The sequence below is a fragment of the Xenopus tropicalis genome, chromosome 8 (genome assembly GCF_000004195.4).
Source record: "Xenopus tropicalis strain Nigerian chromosome 8, UCB_Xtro_10.0, whole genome shotgun sequence".
Taxonomy (NCBI): Eukaryota; Metazoa; Chordata; class Amphibia; order Anura; family Pipidae; genus Xenopus; species Xenopus tropicalis.
Window position 1 is genome coordinate 69429849 of NC_030684.2, and position 25103 is coordinate 69454951.

The 25103-nt window shown below is 34.8% G+C and overlaps 1 protein-coding gene and 1 long non-coding RNA gene across 3 annotated transcripts; one reads left to right on the forward strand and one right to left on the reverse strand.

The window, feature by feature from the left end:
• Positions 1-3854: 3854 nt before the first annotated feature.
• Positions 3855-20905, reverse strand: LOC108648350. 2 transcript variants are annotated; one of them, XR_001925151.2, is made up of 2 exons: positions 20607-20905; positions 3855-4054 (listed from the first exon to the last, which is right to left on the reverse strand). It is a non-coding gene; the product is annotated as an uncharacterized LOC108648350 (long non-coding RNA). The 2 variants fall into 2 exon arrangements; XR_001925152.2 differs by lacking the exon at positions 20607-20905 and adding an exon at positions 19251-19695.
• Positions 20820-24616, forward strand: zic3 (Zic family member 3). Its single transcript, NM_001005691.1, has 3 exons — positions 20820-21943; positions 22914-23077; positions 23526-24616. The coding sequence occupies exons 1-3, from the start codon at positions 20971-20973 to the stop codon at positions 23712-23714; spliced, it is 1326 nt and encodes a 441-aa protein (NP_001005691.1). The 5' UTR covers positions 20820-20970; the 3' UTR covers positions 23715-24616.
• The last annotated feature ends 487 nt before the right edge of the window (positions 24617-25103 follow it).

The following is a 25103-nucleotide window of genomic DNA, read 5'->3' on the forward strand; positions in this document are numbered from 1 at the left end:
TTTTGGGCCCTTGTATCAGCCCAATATCCCCAAAGCTCTATAGAAATAAAGATTCATGCCCCTGAAGATGCCCACAGTAGCTCTCCATCTTTTGCCTTGCCCAACTACTGCACATGCTCAGTTTGCTCTTGGCTGATGTCAGTGACCTGAGCTTAGGGATCGACTCACAATATTTTTCTTTCCCCTGCCTGCTTGGTCTGGTCACTATTAAACATGCATACTAGCCAACCAATCACAGCCCTGTCTGGCTGCTCTCTTAAAAACTAAAGGCCTTTTGAGCTTGGGGCGAGACTTTAGCTGAATCCTTATTGTGTGACTTTTCTTTCCACCTTGTAATGATTCCAAATACTGAGCTGTGTAACAAATATAAGTTACAAAGGTTGGAAACATAGGGAGAAGCTGTGACAAAAGTTTCAGTCACTTTGCTGTTACCAAACAGCCCCTCTGGGAATAAACTGCCCCATTGGAAAGGTTTTTCTGTATGTAATACAGTGACTGTATATGCACCTTACACTCTCCCCCATGGCTAAGGTACAGAATATTACTAGCTTTAGCACTGGGGCTGGCTGGCTTTTTTATTTTTTTTTATTTTATATACACAACCACACAACAGACAAATCACATCTTTCAAAGTGTTTATGAAGCAGTTGCATGGGGGTTTGTGTGCATTACACACGGGGAGAGGCCAAACTGTGCCAGTAGGTGTATAGGCAGAACAACATGATACGTACAGGGGAACCTCTGCACAAACACTATGTTCCTTCCCAGGCATGCTGATTTGCATATGCAAAGTGACTGACACTGAGCTCAGAGTTTGGGCTCTCACTATAATAAACAGGCTGTGTATGGAACCCCCAGTCTGCTCATCTGCCCTTTGCTTTGGGCAGTGTAATGTGAGTATAAGAGAAAGTCATTTATAGAACGATAGAATTCAAAATGTGTTTATATTAGAAAAAGCCCCAATTATCTTCTGAGCTGATATTTTGGGGGACGGAGATATGGGAATATTTGCGAGTCTGTTATAAACAAGTTATGTCTAAATACTTAGCTAAAATTTGTTTTTAGTTATATTTTGTAATACAATGTGTATAATAGGGCAGCACTAGTTTATATGTACCTGCACCCATGATGCACCTGTCTCTCTGTGCCAATGGGGTCATTTGTAGGTTCCACCTAGTTCTCTATGGGGGTTGAAGGAAAAAAAATATATACACAAAAGCATTGACCAATGAGAATGCTGATTAGATTCCCAGTACTATATCAGCCATTTTGATATTATCTTACATATAGAGATAATGATGGCATTTTTCCCTTCATTATATGGCACAGGAATCAGACATGGGGATAAAGGGACAGACTTGTTCAGTGCTGGGAAACTGTGCTTATTGCTCCCAACTCCAATTGCAGGAACAGAGAACAGGGAGCCAGATTTACTCACATCAGCTGGGATTCTCATTGGGGGATTATTTTGCATATCTATGCAGCCACTGGCTTTGTGCTGTTGTTTTCATAATTTACTACGTTCCCTAAGCTTAGCCTCCCAACAGCAGCCCAGAGCAAACTGAGCATGTGCAGGAGCCAGATCTTATAGAAGATGGTCTAACAAAGTAACAAGATGGCAGCCCCCTGTGGACAAATTTGAAAGCATAAATCATTATTTAAATTAAGCTTCTCAACCTCTAGGCTTGTGCGGTAAGTTCAGAATGTTTATATCTATGTTCAGTATATAAAATACAGCATTTCTAATGATTTTCTATTTTAGGGTTTAGTTGTCCTTTAAGTTTACAACATATGACTCTTTATCCATTTCACACAATTGGCCCACATAAGCAAAACTTTTGTTCCTTTTGTGTGTGCATTTGCACACACGCACATAAGCAAATACCCATGTACACATAAATGTGAGTATGTGTAAAAGGTTTTCAAGTATTTGTGGTGGTACATATAACTAATAACTAAGTGGTATATAGTTATTATGCATGCCCAAAATTTACAGAACAAGTTCAGGACTGCTCATGCCATGAAGGCGGCAGGGAGCAGCCAGTTAACAAGGGTGACAAAAATCCGCCTCTGGTAACTTTAAAGGAGAAGGAAAGGCTAATAAAGGGTTAATCCCAAGCTGCAGGCATACCTTCAGTTCTCTCAATAGCGCCCTTAAGTCTCCCCATATTTCACCTGTTCAGAATATCTGAGGCAACACAGGAAAAAAACCCACTGAGTTGTGTATTCCAAATTCCCATAATTCCACGCTCCTGCACCAAGACCATGACCAGTGACATGCACAGTTAGACAGGCTATGAGGAAGCACATGTGTGTGAGTGCGCATGCAATTTCTAAAGCAGGAGCACTCGCCCTCCAAGTGCACGTATGGCCCTCCCACTACGAGCACGCACTGTTGCTATGGTGACGTGCAATACACAGAAGGGATATATGTGGCACTCATTCAATAGAAGAACCAGGACGTGCTCACATCTAGGGGGTGGAAAGAGATTGGCACAGGAGCATTTAGTTAAGCAGCGCCATGTTGGACTAATTTAAATATCCAACATGGCGGCCGCAATAGGCGATATATAGTGTTTAGTTAAATCACACACTGCAGAAAATATACAGGACATCAAGGTAAAAAAATGTAGCAATCAGCTAGAGGGACATAAGGACTTTGCATTTATGGGGGTCGAGATTTTTTGCTAGCGTGCAGAGAGAGAGAGAGAGAGCACACTAGCAATGTGGCCCCCTCTGGACCAACTTCGACACTAAACTTGTAAGCCCCAGGCTAGGCGCTGCTTATAATATGTTTCCTGTAACACTTCCTGCTATGCTACTGCAGAGGGAACCAAAGTGCAAAGTTGAAGTAGGAGCTTTTACCTGATGCACTAGTTCCCATGTGCAGTACTAAGTGAATGTTCCTGTTGTCTTTCAGGTAGAAATCCGCATCCTAATGTTCTAGAAATGTATTTAAAACTGTTTATAAGCCACTAGTTTTATACTTAGTCTCCAGCCCATACAGCTAGCAGAGTTAACAGAGGAAGACAGTTATGCCTGCAGAATCAGTGCATGTTGCACAGTAGTTAGTGCTGGTTATAGATCCTTTATGCAGAAAGCAATAGGTTTTATTGTTTTATAAGAGGCAAATTGTGTTACATTTATATGACTGCTATTTGTTTTATAAGATAGATTGCCAGAACAACATTGTACAGTGTTATTAAATGCTACCTGTATTCTTAATTACTATGCTAGACATGTAAACATATATATTTTTGGTAGCTTAGAAATTTGTATCTGATGCGCCAGGTCCTATGAGCAGGACTAAGTGAATATTCCTGATGTCTTTCAGCTCCTTACAATAAATAGATTCTCTCTTACCCTCCCAATGCACTCATCTGACTTCATTCTTCATATGTGCAACATATTACTCAGATGAGTTACATCAGAAGAGCACACAGTATTGGAAGTAGCACCGTTAAGTTTGTGTCAGAAAAAATTATTTCATATAAAATGCCTAGTATAGCTTGACATATATTAGCATCAGTTTTATGTAGTTGCCAACCAGACACAGAAGAGAAGTCCTTGATATATGGAGCAGATCTCACACATTAAAAAAAGCAATTCTTCGACTCCATGGAAATTATACAAATCTATATATACTCTAGATGAAATGGATTATTAAACATAGCAGCACGCAATCATGCTGCAAAACAAATCAGAACGCTGAATTATAAAACATACTTGTGAACAGTAAAAAAAGATGTTTCATGTCTCATCATACTTTTAAAGATCAAAGAAATATGTCTTTAAAATAAATTGCATAAACGTATGTAGTTTTACAAACAGGACTCAGATATTTTCACGCAAGCATCTTTAAAGGAGTAAACCCAGATTTTCTTTTTTAATGCTTGTATGCTATGACAGGCAGTCACACAGGTTGATAGAAACTGGTATCATTATTTTTAATCTATAATAGCTTACTAAGCATGCTAACTGAGACAGGTGCAGTGACGCAGCTGAGAGAGATGATCTGTCCTTGGATCCGCCTTCTTTATCTTGCATTACTATCCTGCATAAAACAAAATATGGAAGAATGAATGCATTCTTAGAATGACTGGTCACTACTGATATTTTTATTTTCTGTTGTAACCTTTAGAAATAACCTGTGGAATGTAGGATGTGGCAAGCTTCCAATACTGTGAACTAATAAACAAAATGTCATGGGAGGTAATCTTGGCCGGAGTATTTCTAGTGAGCATTTTAAAGGTAAATGTCCCCAATACCAGCGCTATCATGCATTTAGTGGCCACAGTGGCCTTTTCTGAGACTTCTCAGAAAAAGCAAATACATAACAATCTTGATTGGTTGCTTTAAGGTGGCCACACACGTGGCGATTTGAGATCTTTCGTGCGACCATCGGTCGACAATCAGCCACAAACCGTTCAGGGCTGAAACTGCAGATAAGGAGGTAGAAACAATAGATTTCTACCTCCTTCTGCCGATTCAGCGCTGAAGGCAGATTTTGGTCAGGCGCCTTCTATGGCGCCCAATCAAAATCTTTTAACCTGGCCGATCGGCGAGTCGACCGATATCAGCAGCTTCCTGCGATATCAGTCGACTCGCCGACTTGCCATATATGTACCGAATATCGTACGAAACGAGGTTTCGTACAATATTATCGGTGCGTGTATGGCCAGCTTTAGGCTAACAAACTAAAGACCAGTGTTAGCATATGAGACCCATTGGATAAACATTCATATATAAATCTGTTAAATTAATCATTCATTGTTGACCTGTTGATTTCATTATTTATTTTTTAATTATGAATGAGGTGAAGAGTAAAAATACCAACACTTCTAAATGACATTATAAACTGGATGGAGCACAGCATGTGGTTATTTAATTAACAGGGTAATAATTAGTTACATGTATCAGTTAGTGTTAACAAAAAGGTCATCAGCTCTTTATTTTTTCTAATAAAAGTAGTTAAACTGTAGGGTGTGTGTATAAATATAGAAATGTAACTTTGTATGTGTATATAAAATAGATAGCTAATGATCAATAGATAACTAATAGATGATAGACAGACAGATAGACACTGTGGACCAGCACACCGAGTCACATCAATATCTTCTTTTTATTCCCTGTGTGATCTAATGTTTTGGACCTTTAAAAAGAAGATATTGATGTGACTTGGTGTGCTGGTTTACATGTTTTGACCTAGCACCCACTTATTGCACTGGTTTATAGCGTGGACATACAATTTGACTTGATAGATAGATAGATAGATAGATAGATAGATAGATAGATAGATAGACAGATAATGATTGATAGATAGATAGATAAACAATGATCAATAGATGATAGTCATACAGATAGATAGTGAGACACTTTCATTTCTCAAAATGCATAATATACTTTTAAATGTACCAAAAATTCAACAAACTGATCAAAATTATTTGGTAATAATAACTTGTAACTATTTACATTAACTTTGTTTTCGCTTTCTTCCCAACCTTAAATGTGTTTAAGCTTATAATGCTTGACCAAAATATACAGGTCATATGATTTCTACCTGACACAAGGAATAGTTAACAACCAGCCTTGTAGCCAGATGCTCGCAGTCTGTTCAGTCTGTTACACAGAGCTACAGTATATTTTAGTTTCGTGATTTTGAATCTATGACTAGAATGATCAAGAGTACAAAAAAATTTACAGAACTTTTTGAGTTATAAATAATATTTTGTGACAATGTATTATGATATGTCATTTAAAAATATTTAAGATATTTTAGTGGATTTTCCCATTTCCCCAAAACTTCTCTTGCTTTTCAAGAAAAATAATGTAGAGAACAGTTACCACTTAATGCAAATAAAATGAATACAGAAATGAAGTCTAATACACAAAACTCTGTTTGTCTTTTATAACCTTGTACTTGATGATAACTAAGCTAGTAAACATATGTTTTTTTAATATATAAATATATTCAGTAGCTTTAAAGTCTGGTGGTCTAAATTACTAATGATCACTCTATCCAAAAAACCCCAGGTCCCAAGCAATCCCATATCTTTTTTTTAGTTTCATTTATCAATTTCATTTATCAAAGCTTTTTTTAAATGGACAAGATTCATTTTAAATGCCATTTTTGTACCTGTGTTTTATTATTTTAGCTGTCAAAAAGAAGATCCTGCTTTATTGTAAACCAATTTTAAATACTGTGCACTTTTTTATATGGTAACACAGCTTTTATTCTATGTACTTATATTCTGTATTCTATATTCTATTTATTCTTATAAAAAATGCAATTTAAGCTACAGGTGGACATCCTGCTTTTTCTTAATTCAGTTTAAAAGTCAAATAAAAAATGTATGATGTTTTTGCTAATTTTATTATTATCATATTCTTTCTTTTATTCATTTTTAATGATCATTATTTCATTATGAAAATGTTTTAAGTTGTAAGTATTCTTATTTCAGTCTATTTCTTGGAACTGTTACAGAGCACTGAATTAAGCAAGTATTAAAGATGAAAAAGAGAGCATTCTGTGCTTTCAATAACAGGCTGTAAGAGTGTACAGTTAGATTATATAGTACACATAAAGGTTAATGCATGATACATAGATAATAAATTGTTCACAGAATATTGTTCTGTTTGTCCAATAATTTAGTAGTGTCTGCAGAGGTCACCGCCACACTGCAGTGTTTTACTTTTAAACCAATATGCAACTAAAGGAACAAATTATTTTTAACTTTGAAGTTTTAAAAGGATGCACCATATTAAAACAGATGCATCCATAAGTTTCTGTTACTGCAAAACCACTGAAGAAAATTGCACTAATTTTAATTTTGAAATACTCATTTTTAGCAAAAAAGAAAATGCATCTATATGTAATGTATTTATAATGTATTCAGTCTTAAATACGAAAAAAAAAAGCTTGGAGATTCCTTTGGCATGTTCTCTACTAAAAAGTCATTCTGCACATTTTACCTATGTGCCAGAAGAACCTAAAATAATTACCTTTTTTAATGGAAAATATTTTAGCACAAAAACCGATATTATAAAATTGTAAATTATAATTATATTATATATATATATTATATATATATATATATTATTTAGTAGAGATAAAAAAACTATCCTTTTTGACTACCACATAGCCCACACCTTTAAATGCTCAACTTATTTTATTGTTTACCTTTTGCTGCAATTGTTTAGTGATAGCAGTCTTATACTCTGCATTTGTATTCTAATATATATGATTAATATAGACTCATATATGGACAGAAAAAATAGTCCACAGAGGCACCATGGGAAAGATTTTTGGTTTAGTTCTATTATCAATTTTAATTTTGAGTAGCAGATCATTTTCTGTGTTAACACTGATTTATACCATGCTGAAATTAAATTCTGTTTAATAACTTAATAGATGAGAATTGCTTTACAATTAACACACTTTACATCCTTTTTCAGGGACTTTCTGAATTATTAGTGTGTTATAGTTCAGTGCTGTGCTCTGACACCCTGTTGGAAAGCATTTAATTCGATTGCTCAAAGCAGTCAAATGAATTTCAACAATCTTGTGCAATGTTTTTAAAATTTATAAATGCCTTGATAAATGTGCCAATTTTCTGGCAAGCAGGAAATATTAATAAAAGTGTTAGGAATGTATAAGGAATCCACTATTCAAAACCTGTATTAGATATTTTGAACAAGAAAAATCTACAAAAAGATGCCTCTTAAAGCTTGTTACTGCATAAGGTTTTTAAAATGTACCATGTGTATTGTGTCTACTTAAATGTTTGATTTTTAAAAGAAAATCTAGCAAAGATTACATGAAACTCTAGTGTTATTTGCTTTTCCATATTTTTCATACTTTTTTTTAAAGCTGTAAAACTGATAATTCTGGGTTAAATTGCAAGGGGAACAATACACAAAATATTCAAGAAGACAATTAAATATAAACTTTAACAACCAAATTAACAAGCCCTAAAGATGTAACTTAGAGGCTATTCACATCTTCTAATCCGTTGTGGTTTGACTGCTTCATTTGGCAGCATTTGTGCGGCACTGCTTTGCTACCGATCTGCAAGCAGGAACGTTTGATTCTGTTCTATCTATGAAATATATATGTATGGAGAAAAAGAGAGAGAATGAGAGAGGAAGTGATATAGAGGGAAATTCTTCTTTACATTAAAACACCTTTTTTTCTAAGGCCAATTATATTAGGAGTCTATTTATTGCCAGGCTGTGCAGACACTATACAATAGACGGAATGCTGTGTATTTCAGTAAACCATGGGTGCCTCCTAATAAAAGCAGTTCCTCAGGATTTGAGCACAACTGGTGAAGTAAAATTATAGACTAGAAGATTTGTATTAGAAAAAGGTACTTCTAACATTTTTCAGAAATTAAAGCAAACAACACATTGACAGGAGTTAAAATACACATAGACTGAAGCCAAAAAAGATCATTTGCTCTGAAATGTTCAAGTTACTTGAGCATAAATATGAAACTAATAATAAAAGGACATATTTGAAACAATTGATGGTTTGATTAAAGCATAATAATTAATAATACAAAAGCAAATGCAATCTACATTTTTTTCTTCTATCAAAATCAAAGCAGTTTATTGGTCTTCAGATAGCATAGCACCCAAATAACCTGCTGCCAGGACATACTGGGATAAAAGTTTATCCTTCAGAAGAATGACCCTAATGACACAAAAGCCACCATGGAACAGGAGGTAAAGGTTCTTGATTCCCCCCCAGTCATACTCGTAATTAGTAGAAACTGAATATTGTTGTTCATTAACAATTCTCTGTGTACTTAGTAGAACCTACAAGGTTTTGGACAGAACAATTGCTAAACATCAACAGACCAGTGAAAAGTTGCCCTAACCTAACCAGCTGTATCAGTTGTAACCTACTTTTCTTAATATATTGTGTTCCCACAGTTAAACATATCCTGTTGGACTAGTAAGTGAGAAGTCTAAAGAAAAATGTCTTCCTCGACTTACTGAAAAATTGTATGTGCTGTAGGTTCCATTGCTCATGATCTAGCTAGTACACATAAAGGGGCTGTTCAGTCCCTTACAAAGCTTAATGTCTAATTGTATATGAGACAACTAAAATTTTTTGCTACCAGACTAAGCACATTTTTTCCAGAATCCAAATGATCCACATATTACCGGAAGCCTGCTTTGGCATATATAGGCATGCACTTTGTAATATGCTAGTTTGCTTGAGATCTGCATGTGTTTGTAGTAGCATTTAGTTGTCAATGTAGAACTCCATCTTGTTTGATTTCAGTCAATCCACAGTCAAAAATTAAGTACCTGATGGGGTATGATATGGAAAACAATACTTGTTTTTGCTGTGGCACAAGTCTTTAGAGTACTACACTGGCTGGTTTTCAAGTGCCAATTGTGGGTCAGGGCTTACATGAAGAACCTTTCCTTCTCCATCAGTGGGGAGCAAGCCACTGTTATCCTTGCTATTCTGATTGTTGCACTGTGTAGGGGTGATCAAAATACAGAGTGTGCAATAGCCGTTTCTATCGCTTTTATGGCATAGTAAACCAACTGGACTCAAGCATTTTCTTCATGATAATTTTGACCACTGGATGGCATTGTTTCACTAGACTCTTTGGTTTTTGTTGCTCATTCAGATTATTCCTTTAATGAATGTGGACCAAACTGTAGTGCAAGAAGCAATTGTGAGATTTTCATACCTACTACTTGGACAATATTGCAAAAATGCAACACTACTTTTTGAATGCTGTATGAATGATTTGGATCATGATGTTTTTTCATATGGGTGCCTTTTCTATAGCATCACTAAAACCTTTAGGTTATTTTTGGTGAGCTTTTAATGTTATATCTGAAATGTGTTGTTCATTTATTTTTAATACATTCTTCACAGTACCAATAGAAAGCAGTATTGTGACAGTTTAGCATACTATAATTATTTAAACAATGCAAAAATGTTTTGGAAGCACAGCAAGTAGCCTTCAGTCCTTCACCAAAAATGTCACTGTTCTATTTTTTTATAGGAATCATGGATCAAAGGCTTCTGGCATCATGCCCCATTGCTGTAAATAAAAAGTTATATATTTCAATCCAGTGTTGACATTGCTGTATTGCAATAGTAATCAAGACAAAATGTATCCCTGTGTCCTAGCATATTACAGGGTCAAGATAAGGTTAAGTATTGTCATCAGAACATCTTAAATTTTTTATATTTTGTAAAGTATAAAAATATATATTTTTTTAAAAAAGGAAATACAGGCCAATCCAAAGAATAAATCTAAGAGTGACCTAAGAAGTCTTGAGCAGTTACCATTCCAGACTCACAAGATTCCTGTATTTTGTCACTTGTACAATGATCAGAAATAAAAATGTTTACAAAATAAAGAAGAATTAGCTATGGGGCTATGGGGAGGTGTATTTTTAACCCAGATGTGTTGCAGCATATTTGTTAGCATCTCTGGTGTCTGCAGACATCTATTACCTGAACCAATGCCAACACAGCCTGTTTATTTAATGAAATGGGAGATAGCAAATATTAATTGCCAAAAAGCCATACAAAAAATAAAATAAAAAACAGTTGCTTTTAACTGCTTGATGAAGAGATGTAGTTTTTTCTATTAGCCTATTATTGGTATCACATTACCAGAAAAAAAAGTCACACAGTACAACACTCAGCTACAGCAATTATAAATATAAACACATATAAGGCATTTCCATTTCCTACTGTGTCATTTAAGTAAGACACTTTTCTAATGACATCAAACTAAAAATCCAAATTAATCAAGTTACTCTTCCTGATCTCCCCCTTAGCAATCTGTCTCTTTACATACAGGCTTTTGTGTCGGAGTCGGTTTTTGAAAGACAGCTCATATATATCACCTAGGCAAACAGAGCGCAGACCCATGATGTATTAGACCTAACTGTCCATGAAAACAAAAAAAGTCTTAAAATGTCTTTGAGACAAAGCCTTTATGTAGACGGACAGATTGCTGAGAGGGCATAATAAAGTTTAACTTTAGAATTTCAGAATTTTTAATGAATTATATTTGGAAAGTTTATTTTTTCATTAAATGTAGCTTATATTACTATTTTGTGTTCATTGTTGTTGCACTTTCCTTTCCAGTGTAGTAAACAAAATGTAATAAGAAATATTAATCATTCAACATTGCTATATTGGCTGTTTTTCTGTCATATGATAGATAATCCTTTCAGTGCATATAGATACTGAAATGTTTAAAAGCCCATCTATATTTATGTTTCTAGATAAGTGTACTGTAAATTATTGCTTGGTATATTATGAACCTACCTATGTTTTCACATGAGTCTCAGGATTTTTTCAGGTTCTACCAAACATGGCCATGATTTGAGTTTAAAGGCCAAAGAAACATACAGTATAAATTTACTGTATATAACTTGTAGAAACATACAGTTATAACTCAAACATAACAACATATGTTATATTTCTCTGTAGTTTATCAACCCATAGAAAAAGGTAGCATTAAAAAGTCTCTCTTGGCTACTATAAAGTTGGTAACAACTTTGAAAACCTTCACCTGCATGTTGACACAGCTAGAATTCTTATGGTTCTTTTTACCGATGTAAAGTTTGAGGATTTTATGTATGCTGGTAAAGCTCATATAACAACCCCCAGAGTCAGACTCAAATTGTTTTTCTTTTTTCCCTCCCTACTGGTCTAGAAACTGCAATGCTCTCAAAACAGCAAGTGAGGGATCGAATATGTAAGAGGAAAGATAACAGAGTGTTAGCAGGAGGCAGCAGGCAATTTTCAAGATCAATAGAACGTATTATTTTAGGGATTATATTTCATGCAATTGCTACTAAACTTTCTTTTCAGAAATGTGTGTCTTCAGATGTATTGGGCAAAATACAATATTGGGAAGAAATAAAATCTAGACTTGGGATTTATATCTTTCCAGAACCATAGTCTTAATCAGTTTTTTAATATAGCCTTATAAGGCTTTCATTATCCACACTGATTTGTGTTATGATCAATAGCATTCATTTTTTATAGTTGAACAACTGTTGACCTTTATTATGTATGTAACCAAAGTACCTGTTACCTGTATTCAACAGAGGATATATATTATGAAAAATATTAAGAAGGATCATTAGTTTAAACAATTCCATCATTAATGTCCAAAAATAAAATAATGATGACGCATGCCTTTGTTTTTGTATCGCTACTAGACCATTATTAGTAACATGACAGCTTTATATATATATATATATATACATACACACACACACAGTATATACAAATGCACAGTAATGCATTTGGATATATTAAGAAGTTAACAAATGTCCCTATTTCACTGAATGTCATTTTATATGTTTTGAAAAAGACATAAAAACTTTGTTAGGAAATAATCTGAATGCAGTTCAGTTTACAAAAGAGAAGGCCATTTTTCCATTAACTTGTGGAAACTTGTGTCACTAAAAACCTAAAATTATAATGTCTAAGATCAGTGAAAAAAGATAAAAAAATAATCTTTAATCATATATTTGGCTGTATTTAGAGCCAGTATCGGTATATTAAAGACAAAATACACAAAACACAAGTAATATCTAAGCTGGTAAGTGTTTGGAGAGAGCAGTATGCAGCATTATCCTCTTCTAATTCACAGTCCTAAAAGTGATAGCAAAAATGCATCAAAACATGCTGCAGTGTGATATATAAAAGCACAGCAGGATGATGTGCATTCAGGAAGGAGACACAGTGATTGGATAGGGGTTGACTTGATTGACAAGAGCTTAGTTTAGTGGAAAGGAGACACGCAAGCTTCACAGCTTGATTTCTTTTCTAAAATATATCACACTACCTTTGAAAAGTGCCGCCTGCTACACGAAAATAATGTTCCATGGCTTGTTTTAATAGTTTGAAAATGTTCGCAAAAATGCCGACAAAATAAGAAAACAATCAAAAAGTAATTTTTCTTGGTTTTAATTATGAAGAAACATTTGTAACAATGGTTTTGTGAGGGATGTATTTTACATTCGTTAATAAGAACTGTTGTTGCAAATTTCAGCCCCTACAGTGATTTTAAATAAAACATGAATTTGTTTTTTATATTCATATTATAATTATTTAACAGCTACAAAGGCAAAAAAAAAAAAAAAAAGAAAAGATTTCAGAGAAATATGACATTTTTCTATAATAGTGCTCACTAGATCTGACGGTTTAATAAAAATATTAAGCATTTCTTTATTGCCATCAAGAAGGGCAACCCTAATGTTTTGAGAACTTTAAGCCGATAAAATATTATACATGTATCTTTCTATACCCCCAAATCTGTTTACTTAGGATATGAATAAATAAATGATCTTACTGTAAGAAAAAAATAAGGGACTTAGGCACATCATATCAGAAAATAAAGAAAAGTCCAATATGTTGCCCTATCTCTTTAAAGAGGTCAGTGGGTCAAGGCGAAGGTCAGAGTATCTTAGGTGTTGAAAGGAAATAGGTTTTATGATCTGGCTACATTTAAACAACATAATAACAGAGCTAACAGGATTAAAGTCAGGCAAATACTAATTGACCGATGTTGTCATTGTGACCTATAACTAAGGCCTTTTACTGTGATAAGGATTGTTGTTTGTTGGGAAATATAAAAGAATGCAGAATGATAATGAAGTATCTCCTCAAGGTAAGTCTGCGGGATGTGTTTTTTTTATTTTATTCAACATATTTTGTGCTGTAATTTACATTAACGGCAGAAGTAGATGAAATATTTCTAGTTTTCTGTCCATGAAAATATTTTTAATTAAAATGAGCGCAACCTGTCTTTATTTTAAGGTGAACGTGTAGGTCCATCATGAAATCTGAAATTATTTCTAGCTGAAAATTGGTTAAACATAACATAGAAGCTATTAAGTGCTTATATGTACACCCAAGAGCTACCTGCCATTTTTTTTAATGTGGTAACAAAGAGTAAAAAGTAGAGTTGGTCAATTGCTGACCAAAATGTTGTTTTCAGGGGATATATATAGACAGATAGGAAACAGAGGATAGATAGATATACTTCTAACCTGCTTGAAACGTGTGGTATAAATACAACATACTAAAGTCAATTAAGGTGACTCTATTTCTCCCTCTCTCTCTCTCTCTCTGTATATATATATATATATACACACACACACAGGCTTAATGACTGCCACTTTTTTTATATGCAAGTATAGTGTTTTACGTCTATTTCAGTTTACTAATTAATTGATACTTTTTTTGCTTCAAATGAAGTGTGCAGACTAAAGGATTATTTCGACTTGCTGAAGATATAATTCACACTCAGAATGTGTTTCTTCCTAGACGCATTCATTCACACAGTCACTCACATTCAATTAGCATAACATTCTACTTTTATGGCTTGCTTGGAAGCCGAATTGAAATTTATGACACAGCAATATTGATTGCATAATCACTGTGTTGTCATAGGAATTTCTAGGTTAATTTAGTTTCTTAATTCTATTTATATTTCAGTTGCAACAGATTTTTTTGGAAGGCTGTGCTTGTGTCTGTACATCAGTAAGAATGTATTTGCATTAAAGTGACTTCTAATTATTATTTCCTTTGGGAAAGCAAACATATTGTAATATTGGTGAATATGCAACAATTATTATTTTATTGTAGTAAATTATACTTTGACAGCCATGGCTGTATGTGTAGGTTATGTTTAGGGTAGGTGTAGGATTATTTTATAGATACAAAAAAAGTGTTTCAGACACTAAACATTTACATAAAGATAGCTAATGAATTCTTGGACTTTAAAAAGGAAAACAAGTTTTTTCCCCCTTTTTACTATGACAATGGACCCTGGGGATTTCTACACCAATGAAAGAACTCTGATGGTTTTATTAGCAAGGAGCCAAAACTCGAGTACAAGTCCTCTGCTTCTCATGATGGAGTGGCTATTTAGTCTGCCTGCAGTGGGATTTTAACTATTCAGGTGCACAATCAAGTAGCTTCCCTCATGGAAAAGTTGGCTGAGTTGTTCATGGGACACCTTGGGTAGCCCATGGATGTGACTGACCAAAAAAATGCATATAGAAAGGTCAGCTGCAAAGCATAATCGTGTCAAATGCAAAAGTATAAATAAAGATAAAGAGGATTGGTGACAAGAAATACAGAGATTTATGAGAATAATCATAATATTTACAGGAATGATGGAGTGTACTTTAGTGGGAAAAAAGAGGGGGAAGTACAGTTAAGTTATTGGGTTTTTTTAAAGTCCCATTTGGAATTAAAAAAGAAGCTATTATTTGATATTCCATTGTTTCCTTAAATAGTGATATAAACTTGATTATTCACACTTTGGTTGATCTAAAAAGACAGAAGCACACCTTTTCACTGTCAGTTACCTCACACAACATCTGTTTATGTTAATTCCAGGGGGAAATGGAACTGGGGAAAGTAAACACCACTATACACACACCTGATTACAATACTATTGTGTCCAGAATGAAAGGAATTTGGCTCAGATCACCCTGAATACTAAGCTAAACCTGCTTTTCCAGTTTAATCATCATTTGAAATTAGCTTAAATATGAATACACTCCTTTGCAGGATAATAGATACACACATTCACGCTCTCTTCCTCTCTCTCTATAAATATTTGCATATTTTTTTACATTACTCTTTAGATGATCCTCTTACAGACATTTGTTGTTAGGATTAAATGAAACTGTGTCAAATACATATAATTTAATTTTACTTTGACTTAAATTTGTTTTGTAGCAAGACTGCACACAGTAAGAAACTGTATGTATAACTGCAATAAGTACTTATCAGACACATATAAAGTTATATAGGTTAAATATGTGTGCACGGGTGTATCTATTTCAATATCTTACTCTTGAGTACGGTGCTTAGTAAAGGATGAAAAAATGGTACCCCATGCAAATCTCTCAAAATATATAAAAGGTGGATTTACTTGTAAAGACTGTAGGTCCATTTTCTGAGAATGGGGAACTGCTTTTAACACTTTTAAATAGACTGGATGTTACTAAATAATTACTACACTATTATTGTATATGCCTACTATTCAGTACTGCTGAGATATCTCCAAACTATAAAACTAAAAATCAGTATATGCACATATTACCTATGTTTTGTGGTCATTTATTAAAAATAAAATGTTCAAGCAGTCAACTGGTGTCAGATGTTATGATACATTTGTGCACTGTAGACGATATCCTAAAAGAAGAAAATTCTGATTCTGGGCCTTTGTAATTGCAGCTTATAAGAGGTTCTATATTGTCCAAATAAACAGAGGAAATATATAAAGTAAAACAAAACTTGGGACATGAGGGTGTGCCAAGAATTCTCAGCTGATAGTGTTAGGTATAAAGAAACGGCATATTCAGACTCTCATGTCTTCGAGTAGCTTGGTGCTTGTGGATCCCCCCAGGGCGCAGTCACGCTGAAAGGGTCAATAAACTGTGTGTCCCCGTAAAAGAAGTAGTACAATAAAACCACCCTCTAGGTCATAGGTCACCTCATCACTGATTGAGATATTCTCAACTTTCTTTTACTCCGCAGCTAAAGTTACTGCACACACAAGAAACATCCAAACAAAAAAGGGGAACAGCTTTCCATCTTGATGTTTACTGCAGAATGTGTGTCATCTCAGACCCTGCTCCACTGGGCAGCAATCATCTGGCTCTAAAGGACCATATATTTTATCTGCGTTGGGTTTCTCGTATAAAGAGATGAAATAGCTAAGCCATACTTCTTTCAGCACAAATAAATCAAAATTACTTAAACTGCCTCTTAAAAAAGACAAAACACATTAGGTGGATTTATTGTTTAAATGCAATGCTTTGTAAATGTATAGCCTACAATAAAAACAAATCTTAACAAATCTGCCATCAAGTGTCACATCATTTTCTAAAATGTCAAATTAAGTGAAGAAATATCGGGCACATTTGTACTGTCAGATGTACAATATTTCAGTTTTTTATGTGTGCCCAAAAACGCTATAAATCAGGTAATTTTTTCATTCAACTAATATGCCAGAAGGAATAATAAAAAAAATTCCATCTAGCTAAGAAAGGATTTATATTCTGCTAGGAAAACATACATTTGACTCAAGGTCTTTAACATAATCTCATTAACAGAAATTACAGATTGGCATTTTATAATGTGAATTTTACAGAGCCCAGTCTTGTTCTAAGCTTAATATTATCATAGGCAGAGTGCACATCCACATATCGCTTACTATAAAATTGGTCTATATTAGCATTATATATAATTGTTGTCTACTTTTTTGCTTGGAAAATAATTATGTGACTAAAAAAGCTCATTTATCAGCTGATTAATATTGTTTCTTTCCCCAAACATAACATTTTCCAATGAAAGCAAATAACCGCTAACAAGTGTGAGTATCTACTTTCTTGGAGGAAATCCGTGATGTGTTTGTAGGAATTAGTTTCCTTAACTAGATGCCAGTACAGCCCCTTTCTATTTCCTTGCCAGGCCTATGTTTACTTCAGTAGATACCTCAGAAGTTCAAGTGTACATGTGATTAAACTCCCATGATTGACAACGGCAATGAAAATCTCTCATTGTCCATGGCCTGCCTTTAGCTGCTCCACAAATGCAATACAAATCTGTTTATCATAAATAAAGATTAACCCCTTATTGGCTAAAAGTTGGCCTAAAAATTAAATATGATATGATATGATACATAATATTTCATATACAGAAGTACTTTAGCAGCAGTTCCAAAAAGAAGTGATGCAAATAGTCTTTCAATCCAACATTAGAATACGAGCATTATGGGTGGAAAATATATGTGCAATATACACTATAATGCCACTTAAATCTCCAAAATGCTAAAAAAAATTCCAGGAGTCACATTTTTGTTCTTTTCATCCCTGAAAGAGGTGTTTTATTAGAACATAGCTAAACCACAATTGTGCACCATCTCTAAAATCTCTGCATCTGACTAATAGATATATAAAGACAGCATCATTTCTGAATTTAAATATATTAATGTAATGGGTAAATATGAAGTTGTAAAGTTGTATTAAAATATAAATAAAATAAATATAGACAAATGTTATGGAATATTAGAGTTTAAAATTCAGTTATGCTAACATCTCCTTAGGTAAGCTGCATATATACTTTTGTGAAATATAGTCCTTTAAAGTATCTATAATTGATTGAAATATGTCTACATTGAAGTCATTGTCATCTTCCCTTTTTTTTTTTTGTTCTCATTACTTGTCATTTATTTTCTTGGAAAACATCTCCCTACAAGTAAGTGTGTTTTTTCACATAGATTGCCATTACAATTCTTTGACAGCAGGGCTTGACTCTTTTTGGATGCCCTGAAAGGCTTCCATACAGTTTAGAGCTCTGCCAAAAGGTTACAGTGGGAAGTTTGAGTTTTCTTTTCAAGGGGTTGTTTATTTTTCTTTACACATCTGGATGGTTTTACACACACAAAGAAAGACAACATAGCTTAAAATCTGAATCATGAAACACAGTCATCTTTAGCCACAGTGTTTTTTTCTTTGCTTCCTTGGAAGTGGAATGTTTTATTATAATGTATGAGATGAAGGGAAGAAAATACAGAGGCGGACTGCTGCTGTGGCCTCTGAAAAAGCTAAAGGTCATTTATCCTTACTGGTTTCAGGTCGGCAACTTCACAGACAATTCACAATGTATTCTCAGTTGATGGTCTAATTAAATTATGCCTTTTTTGTCACAGAAACAAGGGAACATATGCCGGAGCTAATTAATTATCTTATTGGAACCATATAGTGTGTGTACGCAGCCACATAAACAGGTAACCAAGCTAGGTTATTTGCTTAAAATAAGCTAATAAACCACTGAAAGAGGATATGTTTGAAAAAACTTTGCTGACACCTATAAAAGACCAAGTGAATGACTAGAAATCTTAGCAGATTTCTATAGGAGGCTCTGTGACGAGGAGGGCATTTGAAATGTATTGCATTCACCAAAGAAACATCAAAGACTACTACATACTGCATTGAGATAAGCTTTGCATCTATCAAAAAAAAAAAAAAAAGTACAAGTTCCCAGGCACACTAGCTAGAAATGCAAGCCTCCTTGCAGCCTGCAAACCAGGTTAAGTGATCTCTAGCAATTTGATTGCACTTTGTAGGTATTCTTTCCAATCCACTATTACAAATTTAATTTGGGCTAATCTAAAACTGCAAAATATGAGCTGAAATAATTTAAGACAAGAGAAACTCACCTTTCAACTTTTAGAGTGTTCTTGGTGGATATGTAGCATGAATTTTGATGGAAGATGGTTTTACTACTGAAGCTGATTTTATAGGGGTGGAGTTTTTTTTTTTAAGCAAAACTCTAAAATAAAGAATGTGAAGTCTTTCCTGGGGCTGATTGGGGGAAGGTTGTGAAAAGACTGCAGTTATAAAGCACTGCTTGAAGCAGTCTCCCAATGCGTCTCTGAACTTGATCAGATTTTATGTTTCCTGCAGAGAGACAGCGACAATCCTGTGAAAGTGGCTCAATAGACAGACTTTTGGGCTCAGCAAATCTCAGGATATTACAATTACGGCCATCTTTCTCTCTGCCTTTTATTCCCAATCTTACTCCCTATAGTTCTTTGCAAATGCTCTCCCCCAAAGAAAAGGAGTGAATTTATAGAGCTGTCTCAAGCAGATAATCATTGTTAGACAAATGCATTATTTCCAAAAATCCTTTTCTCTATGTATTAGGGGAACGATCTATGCAAGTCTGTATGATGAAGGTTTTGTGTATTGAGTTTGTGCATTTTTTTCGCATGGTATGATTTTCTTGTGAAGTTCTAACAGAGAAAACAAACACAACAGGGGATCTACAGTATATCTTGCATTTACGTCTACCAGGCAGTTTAATCATATGCCTGTCTCTTCCCTTCTGTAAAAGGAGAAGGCTAAAGCTTTGATTATTAGGAGCCAAAAACAGTTAAGCTTACTTAAAAACAGTGGTATATAGCTTGGTAAAAAAAAAAAAAAAAGGGAAATTATATGCCATACCATTCATATAAAAGCTGTAGGTCCTCCTATTTTTATAACCCATGCATAAACCTTGCTTGCAATTTAATAAAAAATTTGAACCAACCACAAATACTCTGTTTTGTCAAAAGGAGCCAAGTAATATTTCAAGGAACAAGCTTTTCTTTCAGGAAACAATGCCAGTGTGCAATGGCAGCAATACCCTTTACCTTATGCAATACACTCATAAGTTTTCTGCAGATGTGGAGAAAAAAAAGCAGTTAAAAAGAAAAGCTAGTGCTTTAAATCAGAGGCAGAACTGCTCATTCAGTAACTCGTGAACTGCAAAACTGTTCTGTTGCTTTTGTTCTCAAAGGTCTTGGAGTTTTTATAGAGAATTGCTGAGACATAACGGTTTAGTCCTTAAAAGAATAGTCATAGGTTTACAATGTTTAAAAAGATGCTGCAAGGCATTCTTAGATTATAGAATGTGTGGGAAAACATTTATGCACTCTAGTATCTGTTAACGCTTGAAGTCCTGGAAGGCGATGCAAAATATCTTTCCACAATTAGTCCTAAGCACTTGGCAGCAACTAAAGAGTTAAACTTACCTGCAAACGCTAAACAGAAGTAGACCAATCAAGGCTGAGATATTAGTGGATCTGCCATATTCAGTGTTAAACTCTGTCAATCAAGAGTTCATAGGCAAATGGGTGCCTGGGGCTGGGTTCTTTTGACACTCCCCCAGCTGAGTTTCTATTGGTGCAATTCAGACTGCCTCCTGAGTTGGTTTATGTGTGAGCAGTGAGTGATTGACTTTATCAGTCCAAGGACATTACTCAGTTGGAGAGGGTGAACGGTTTCCAGGATTTTCGGAAGCAAAAGGAATTAAAAGAGAACTTTTTTTTTTAAACATTCCACATGAACTGTATCCAGTGCTGACCACAGAACAGAACTGCACTGCTCAGCTCATTCATGACAATGCTATTAGATGGAGGACCGCAATTTCCCACCCTGGGAGTTGGTGGGTTTGGGACAGCTCGCCATCATGAAATGTCCAACCGAGATGCTGGCATGGGGCTTAATCCATTTACTGAGCCTTCTCATGCTGCGGCTTTTAAGCTCAGTCCAGCCAGTCATGATCTCTCCTCAAGCCAGAGCTCGGCTTTTACCCCACAGGCTTCTGGATATGCCAATTCACTTGGACATCATGCTGGGCAGGTGCCATCTTACGGCGGTGCAGCTTTTAACTCCACACGCGATTTCCTTTTTCGAAATCGGAACTCTGGAATTGCGGACTCAACCTCTGCAGGTGGTCAACATGGACTTTTTGCCAGCCATGGTCCCCCAGGAATTGGTGAGCCACCAGGACACCTTATCTTCCCCGGACTTCATGAGCAAAGTTCCAGCCACACATCATCCAACGGACATGTGGTCAATGGTCAAATGCATTTAGGACTCAGGGGAGATATTTTCGGACGTCCAGATCCTTACAGGGCAGTGCCCAGCCCAAGGACAGATCATTATGCTGCTGCCCAGTTCCATAATTATAATCACATGAATATGAGCATGAATGTAGCTGCTCACCACGGCCCCGGGGCTTTCTTTAGATACATGAGGCAACCCATCAAACAAGAGTTATCGTGTAAGTGGCTTGAGGAATCACCAATGAACCGTCCTCAGAAAACCTGTGACAGGACATTTAGCAGCATGCATGAACTGGTTACACATATGACAATGGAACATGTTGGGGGTCCAGAACAAACTAATCACATATGCTACTGGGAGGAATGTCCCAGGGGTGGTAAATCCTTTAAAGCAAAGTATAAACTAGTGAATCATATCAGGGTGCATACAGGAGAAAAACCCTTTCCATGCCCCTTCCCTGGATGTGGGAAAATCTTTGCACGTTCAGAAAATCTCAAGATCCACAAAAGAACTCATACAGGTAAGGCACTATTTTTTTTTTTTTGTTTACTTGAATAGATATTAAACACAAATACTTTTTGTGTGTTTAGATGTATTGATTTGAGATTATATTTAGTTGACAAAATGAAATATTTACAGCTACGTGTGCATTAATTGTGTTTAATTCAGTGCTACTTTCTGTCTGAAAATAAAAGTATATACAGTCAAAATACACAGTTTTTAAAGGGCAAAGATACTGTAAAAAAAAAAAAAACTAAAACCAGCTCATTCACATTTTTAACATTTACTGGGATGCTATGAACAAAATAAGACTCTATTTTTAAAATGTGTATTAGTGTTCTAGGAGTTCAGTCCCCCTGATTACTTTCTGAAAAGTAAACTATACAAATGCTAATTAAATCTCATTTTCACTTACTTCCGTTCTTTTTTTACTCTTGATTGGCACGTCTTCTAATTAAAGCAGTGATACTTTTGTCAAAGTATTTTTATTTGGAATTTTTCAATTAATTAAACTGTTTAACATCTGATACATGCGAGAAACCCCTTCCTCATCTTGTAAACTACATTTATTTGAACTTTTTTAAATACATAATTCGGAGCTGATTGCTGCTTTACTAGTAAGCACCGTAGGCTATACTTTTTTAGCACTTCTTTAAACTTTATCATTGTATTTAAAGACCACAAATGTAAAGCTAATTGAATTTGGTTATAACACAAGACACAACAAATTGCCTGACCTGTTTTATAGGATTTGCATGGGTGTGTTTTTGTATTTTATGAAGTGTAAATTTGTCTTGTTAAATATTTCATTGTAAACTGCTGATATCGTATGGGAGTATTTAGGAAAGAAAGCATCCAGTCTCAGTCAGCAATGTGAATTTCATTAAGTGGAGGCGACGGGTAAACTGTAGAAGCTAGTCATACAAAAATGTGCAAAACATATCTTGCAGCTTTCAATCTTCTAACATATTTTCATTACTTTTCCCCAGGTGAGAAGCCATTCAAGTGTGAGTTTGAGGGATGCGATAGAAGGTTTGCAAACAGCAGTGACAGGAAAAAACATATGCATGTGCACACTTCAGATAAGCCCTATATCTGCAAAGTGTGTGATAAATCCTACACTCACCCCAGCTCCCTAAGAAAACACATGAAGGTAATTTTGTCGTTTTGAATTAATATACTTACATTATTTACAATTTATTTGTGTGATTTTTAGATATTAAAAATTGGGAATTTCATTGAATCTTTAATGAACAGATATCATGCTGGGTCAAAGCCATATTGCAGTGATGTTTCCTTTAACTCTTAAGTCCCTTTATCACAAAACCAGTGAACCATGCCTTCACTACAAACCCATAAACTTTACCTGAGAAGACCTGATACATCATTAGACAGTACTTACATTTCTTATTCATATTTTTATTGTTAACGATCACATAAACAATTTATTATTTTAATGCTTTATTGATATATACCAATTGCACTTGTTCTATAATTATCCACACAGTTCAGGATGCATTTACGGCCTTGGAAATGACATTTGCTATGAACATTTGACCAAATGAGAATTGTTTCTAATTCATTTCTCTTTTTGTTTTTAGGTTCATGAATCACAAGGGTCTGATTCTTCTCCTGCTGCCAGCTCAGGGTATGAATCTGCCACCCCACCAGCAATGGTTTCTGCCAACAGTGAGGAACCTTCCAAAAATTCTTCAGCAACACATCAGACTAACAACAGCTCTCATAACACAGGACTACTTCCACCTAATTTTAACGAATGGTACGTCTGAGCAAAATGTACAGAGGCCTAGTCATGCTCAACAAAAGGACCATGTGCAAAAAAAGAGAACCCAATTTTTTTGTTGAATCGAGGCGGAAATGGAATTTACCACACAAGCAACAGTATAGGGCTTCATCTTGTTAAAATCATTTACCAACATTCTTTAAAGATGGCTGCGGACTAATGATGCCCTTTTCTCAGGATCTAAACACATTATTTGGCGTTTGTATTTCTTCTGATTTTATGTTCTCCCCTTTTCATTTTAACCACTTCACTTCAAAAAAAAAAAAGAAAAAGAAATTAAGAGGTCTTTAGCTAATGTATTAAACATGAAAATTCTCTTCACCTTAGTGGTGATTGTTAAACTCTCACATTCTTAAACAGTGCCAAAGTCTTGTTATGTCTTGAACCTAACTCAAAGCATTACACTTGTGAATGTATTCCTTGTCTTATAGGGTCAAAGCTGTTGTGTGGTATATTTTCAGAAATGGGGATGTGGTGTTCATACACAGATTGTGACCGTTTAGTACAGTTGCCTTTTGTAAGAACTTTTGTAAATACATATCCACGATGCCATATTTATCATTTGTAATTTAATTATTGATACAAGTGCCGGGAACTGAACAATATTTATGAAAAAAAGGTTTTTCTAACAAAACTCTGTATAGCTTTTGGTTATAACTGCTTTAGCATTAAAATTTATTGTTTTGAAGAATTCCCATATAAACTGTCTAACAAATGTTTTGTTTACATCATGCAACACTGAAACTAACGGAAATGTTCCGATTCTGCTGTATTAATTGGTCATCGAAAACAATATTTTTTCCAGCTTGTTTGGGCAATACTTGTAGATATATGAAATATTTAAGATAAGATCCTATTTATTTTGAAGAATAAAGTATAACTGAAGTACTTGTTGACATGTGGCAGGTAAATCAAATATTTCTAATCAATTTAACTAGGTACAATGACTTCTCTATCCTGACCTTCAAAGAACAATATCTGAGCTTTCTGCTCCCCATCTGCAAAATGCAAACCTTTTAATAGGTTCAACTTTATCATGTACCCAAAAGGAGTAAGGTTTACATACTGCATGTTTAGTACTGCCCTGGTTAATTTACATAGCTACTAAAAATGTATATCGCTACATTTTTGGTAGATTAGTTATTAAAACCCCCTAGTCCTTTGTAGGCCCAATATCAAATTCATAACTAAATTGTAATACCTTGGGCTCAGTATGTCTGGATATGCTATGAACTGCAAGAGAGAAAAGCTAAAACATATTCTTTTAATACAGATAATAGGCTAAATATTTAGGTGCCCAGTGGAATTTTTGCAATGGTCCTTGTAGTTATACACATATATCTGTCATACAGCTTTGTAACTTTAGCATTCTTTA

Excerpts from the sequence above, each read along its gene's own strand:
- zic3 (NM_001005691.1), top strand. The coding sequence starts at position 20,971 with ATGACAATGCTATTAGATGGAGGACCGCAATTTCCCACCCTGGGAGTT. Across the intron at positions 21,944-22,913 it reads CCACAAAAGAACTCATACAG|GTGAGAAGCCATTCAAGTGT; the intron begins GTAAGGCACTAT and ends ACTTTTCCCCAG. Across the intron at positions 23,078-23,525 it reads CCCTAAGAAAACACATGAAG|GTTCATGAATCACAAGGGTC; the intron begins GTAATTTTGTCG and ends TTTTGTTTTTAG.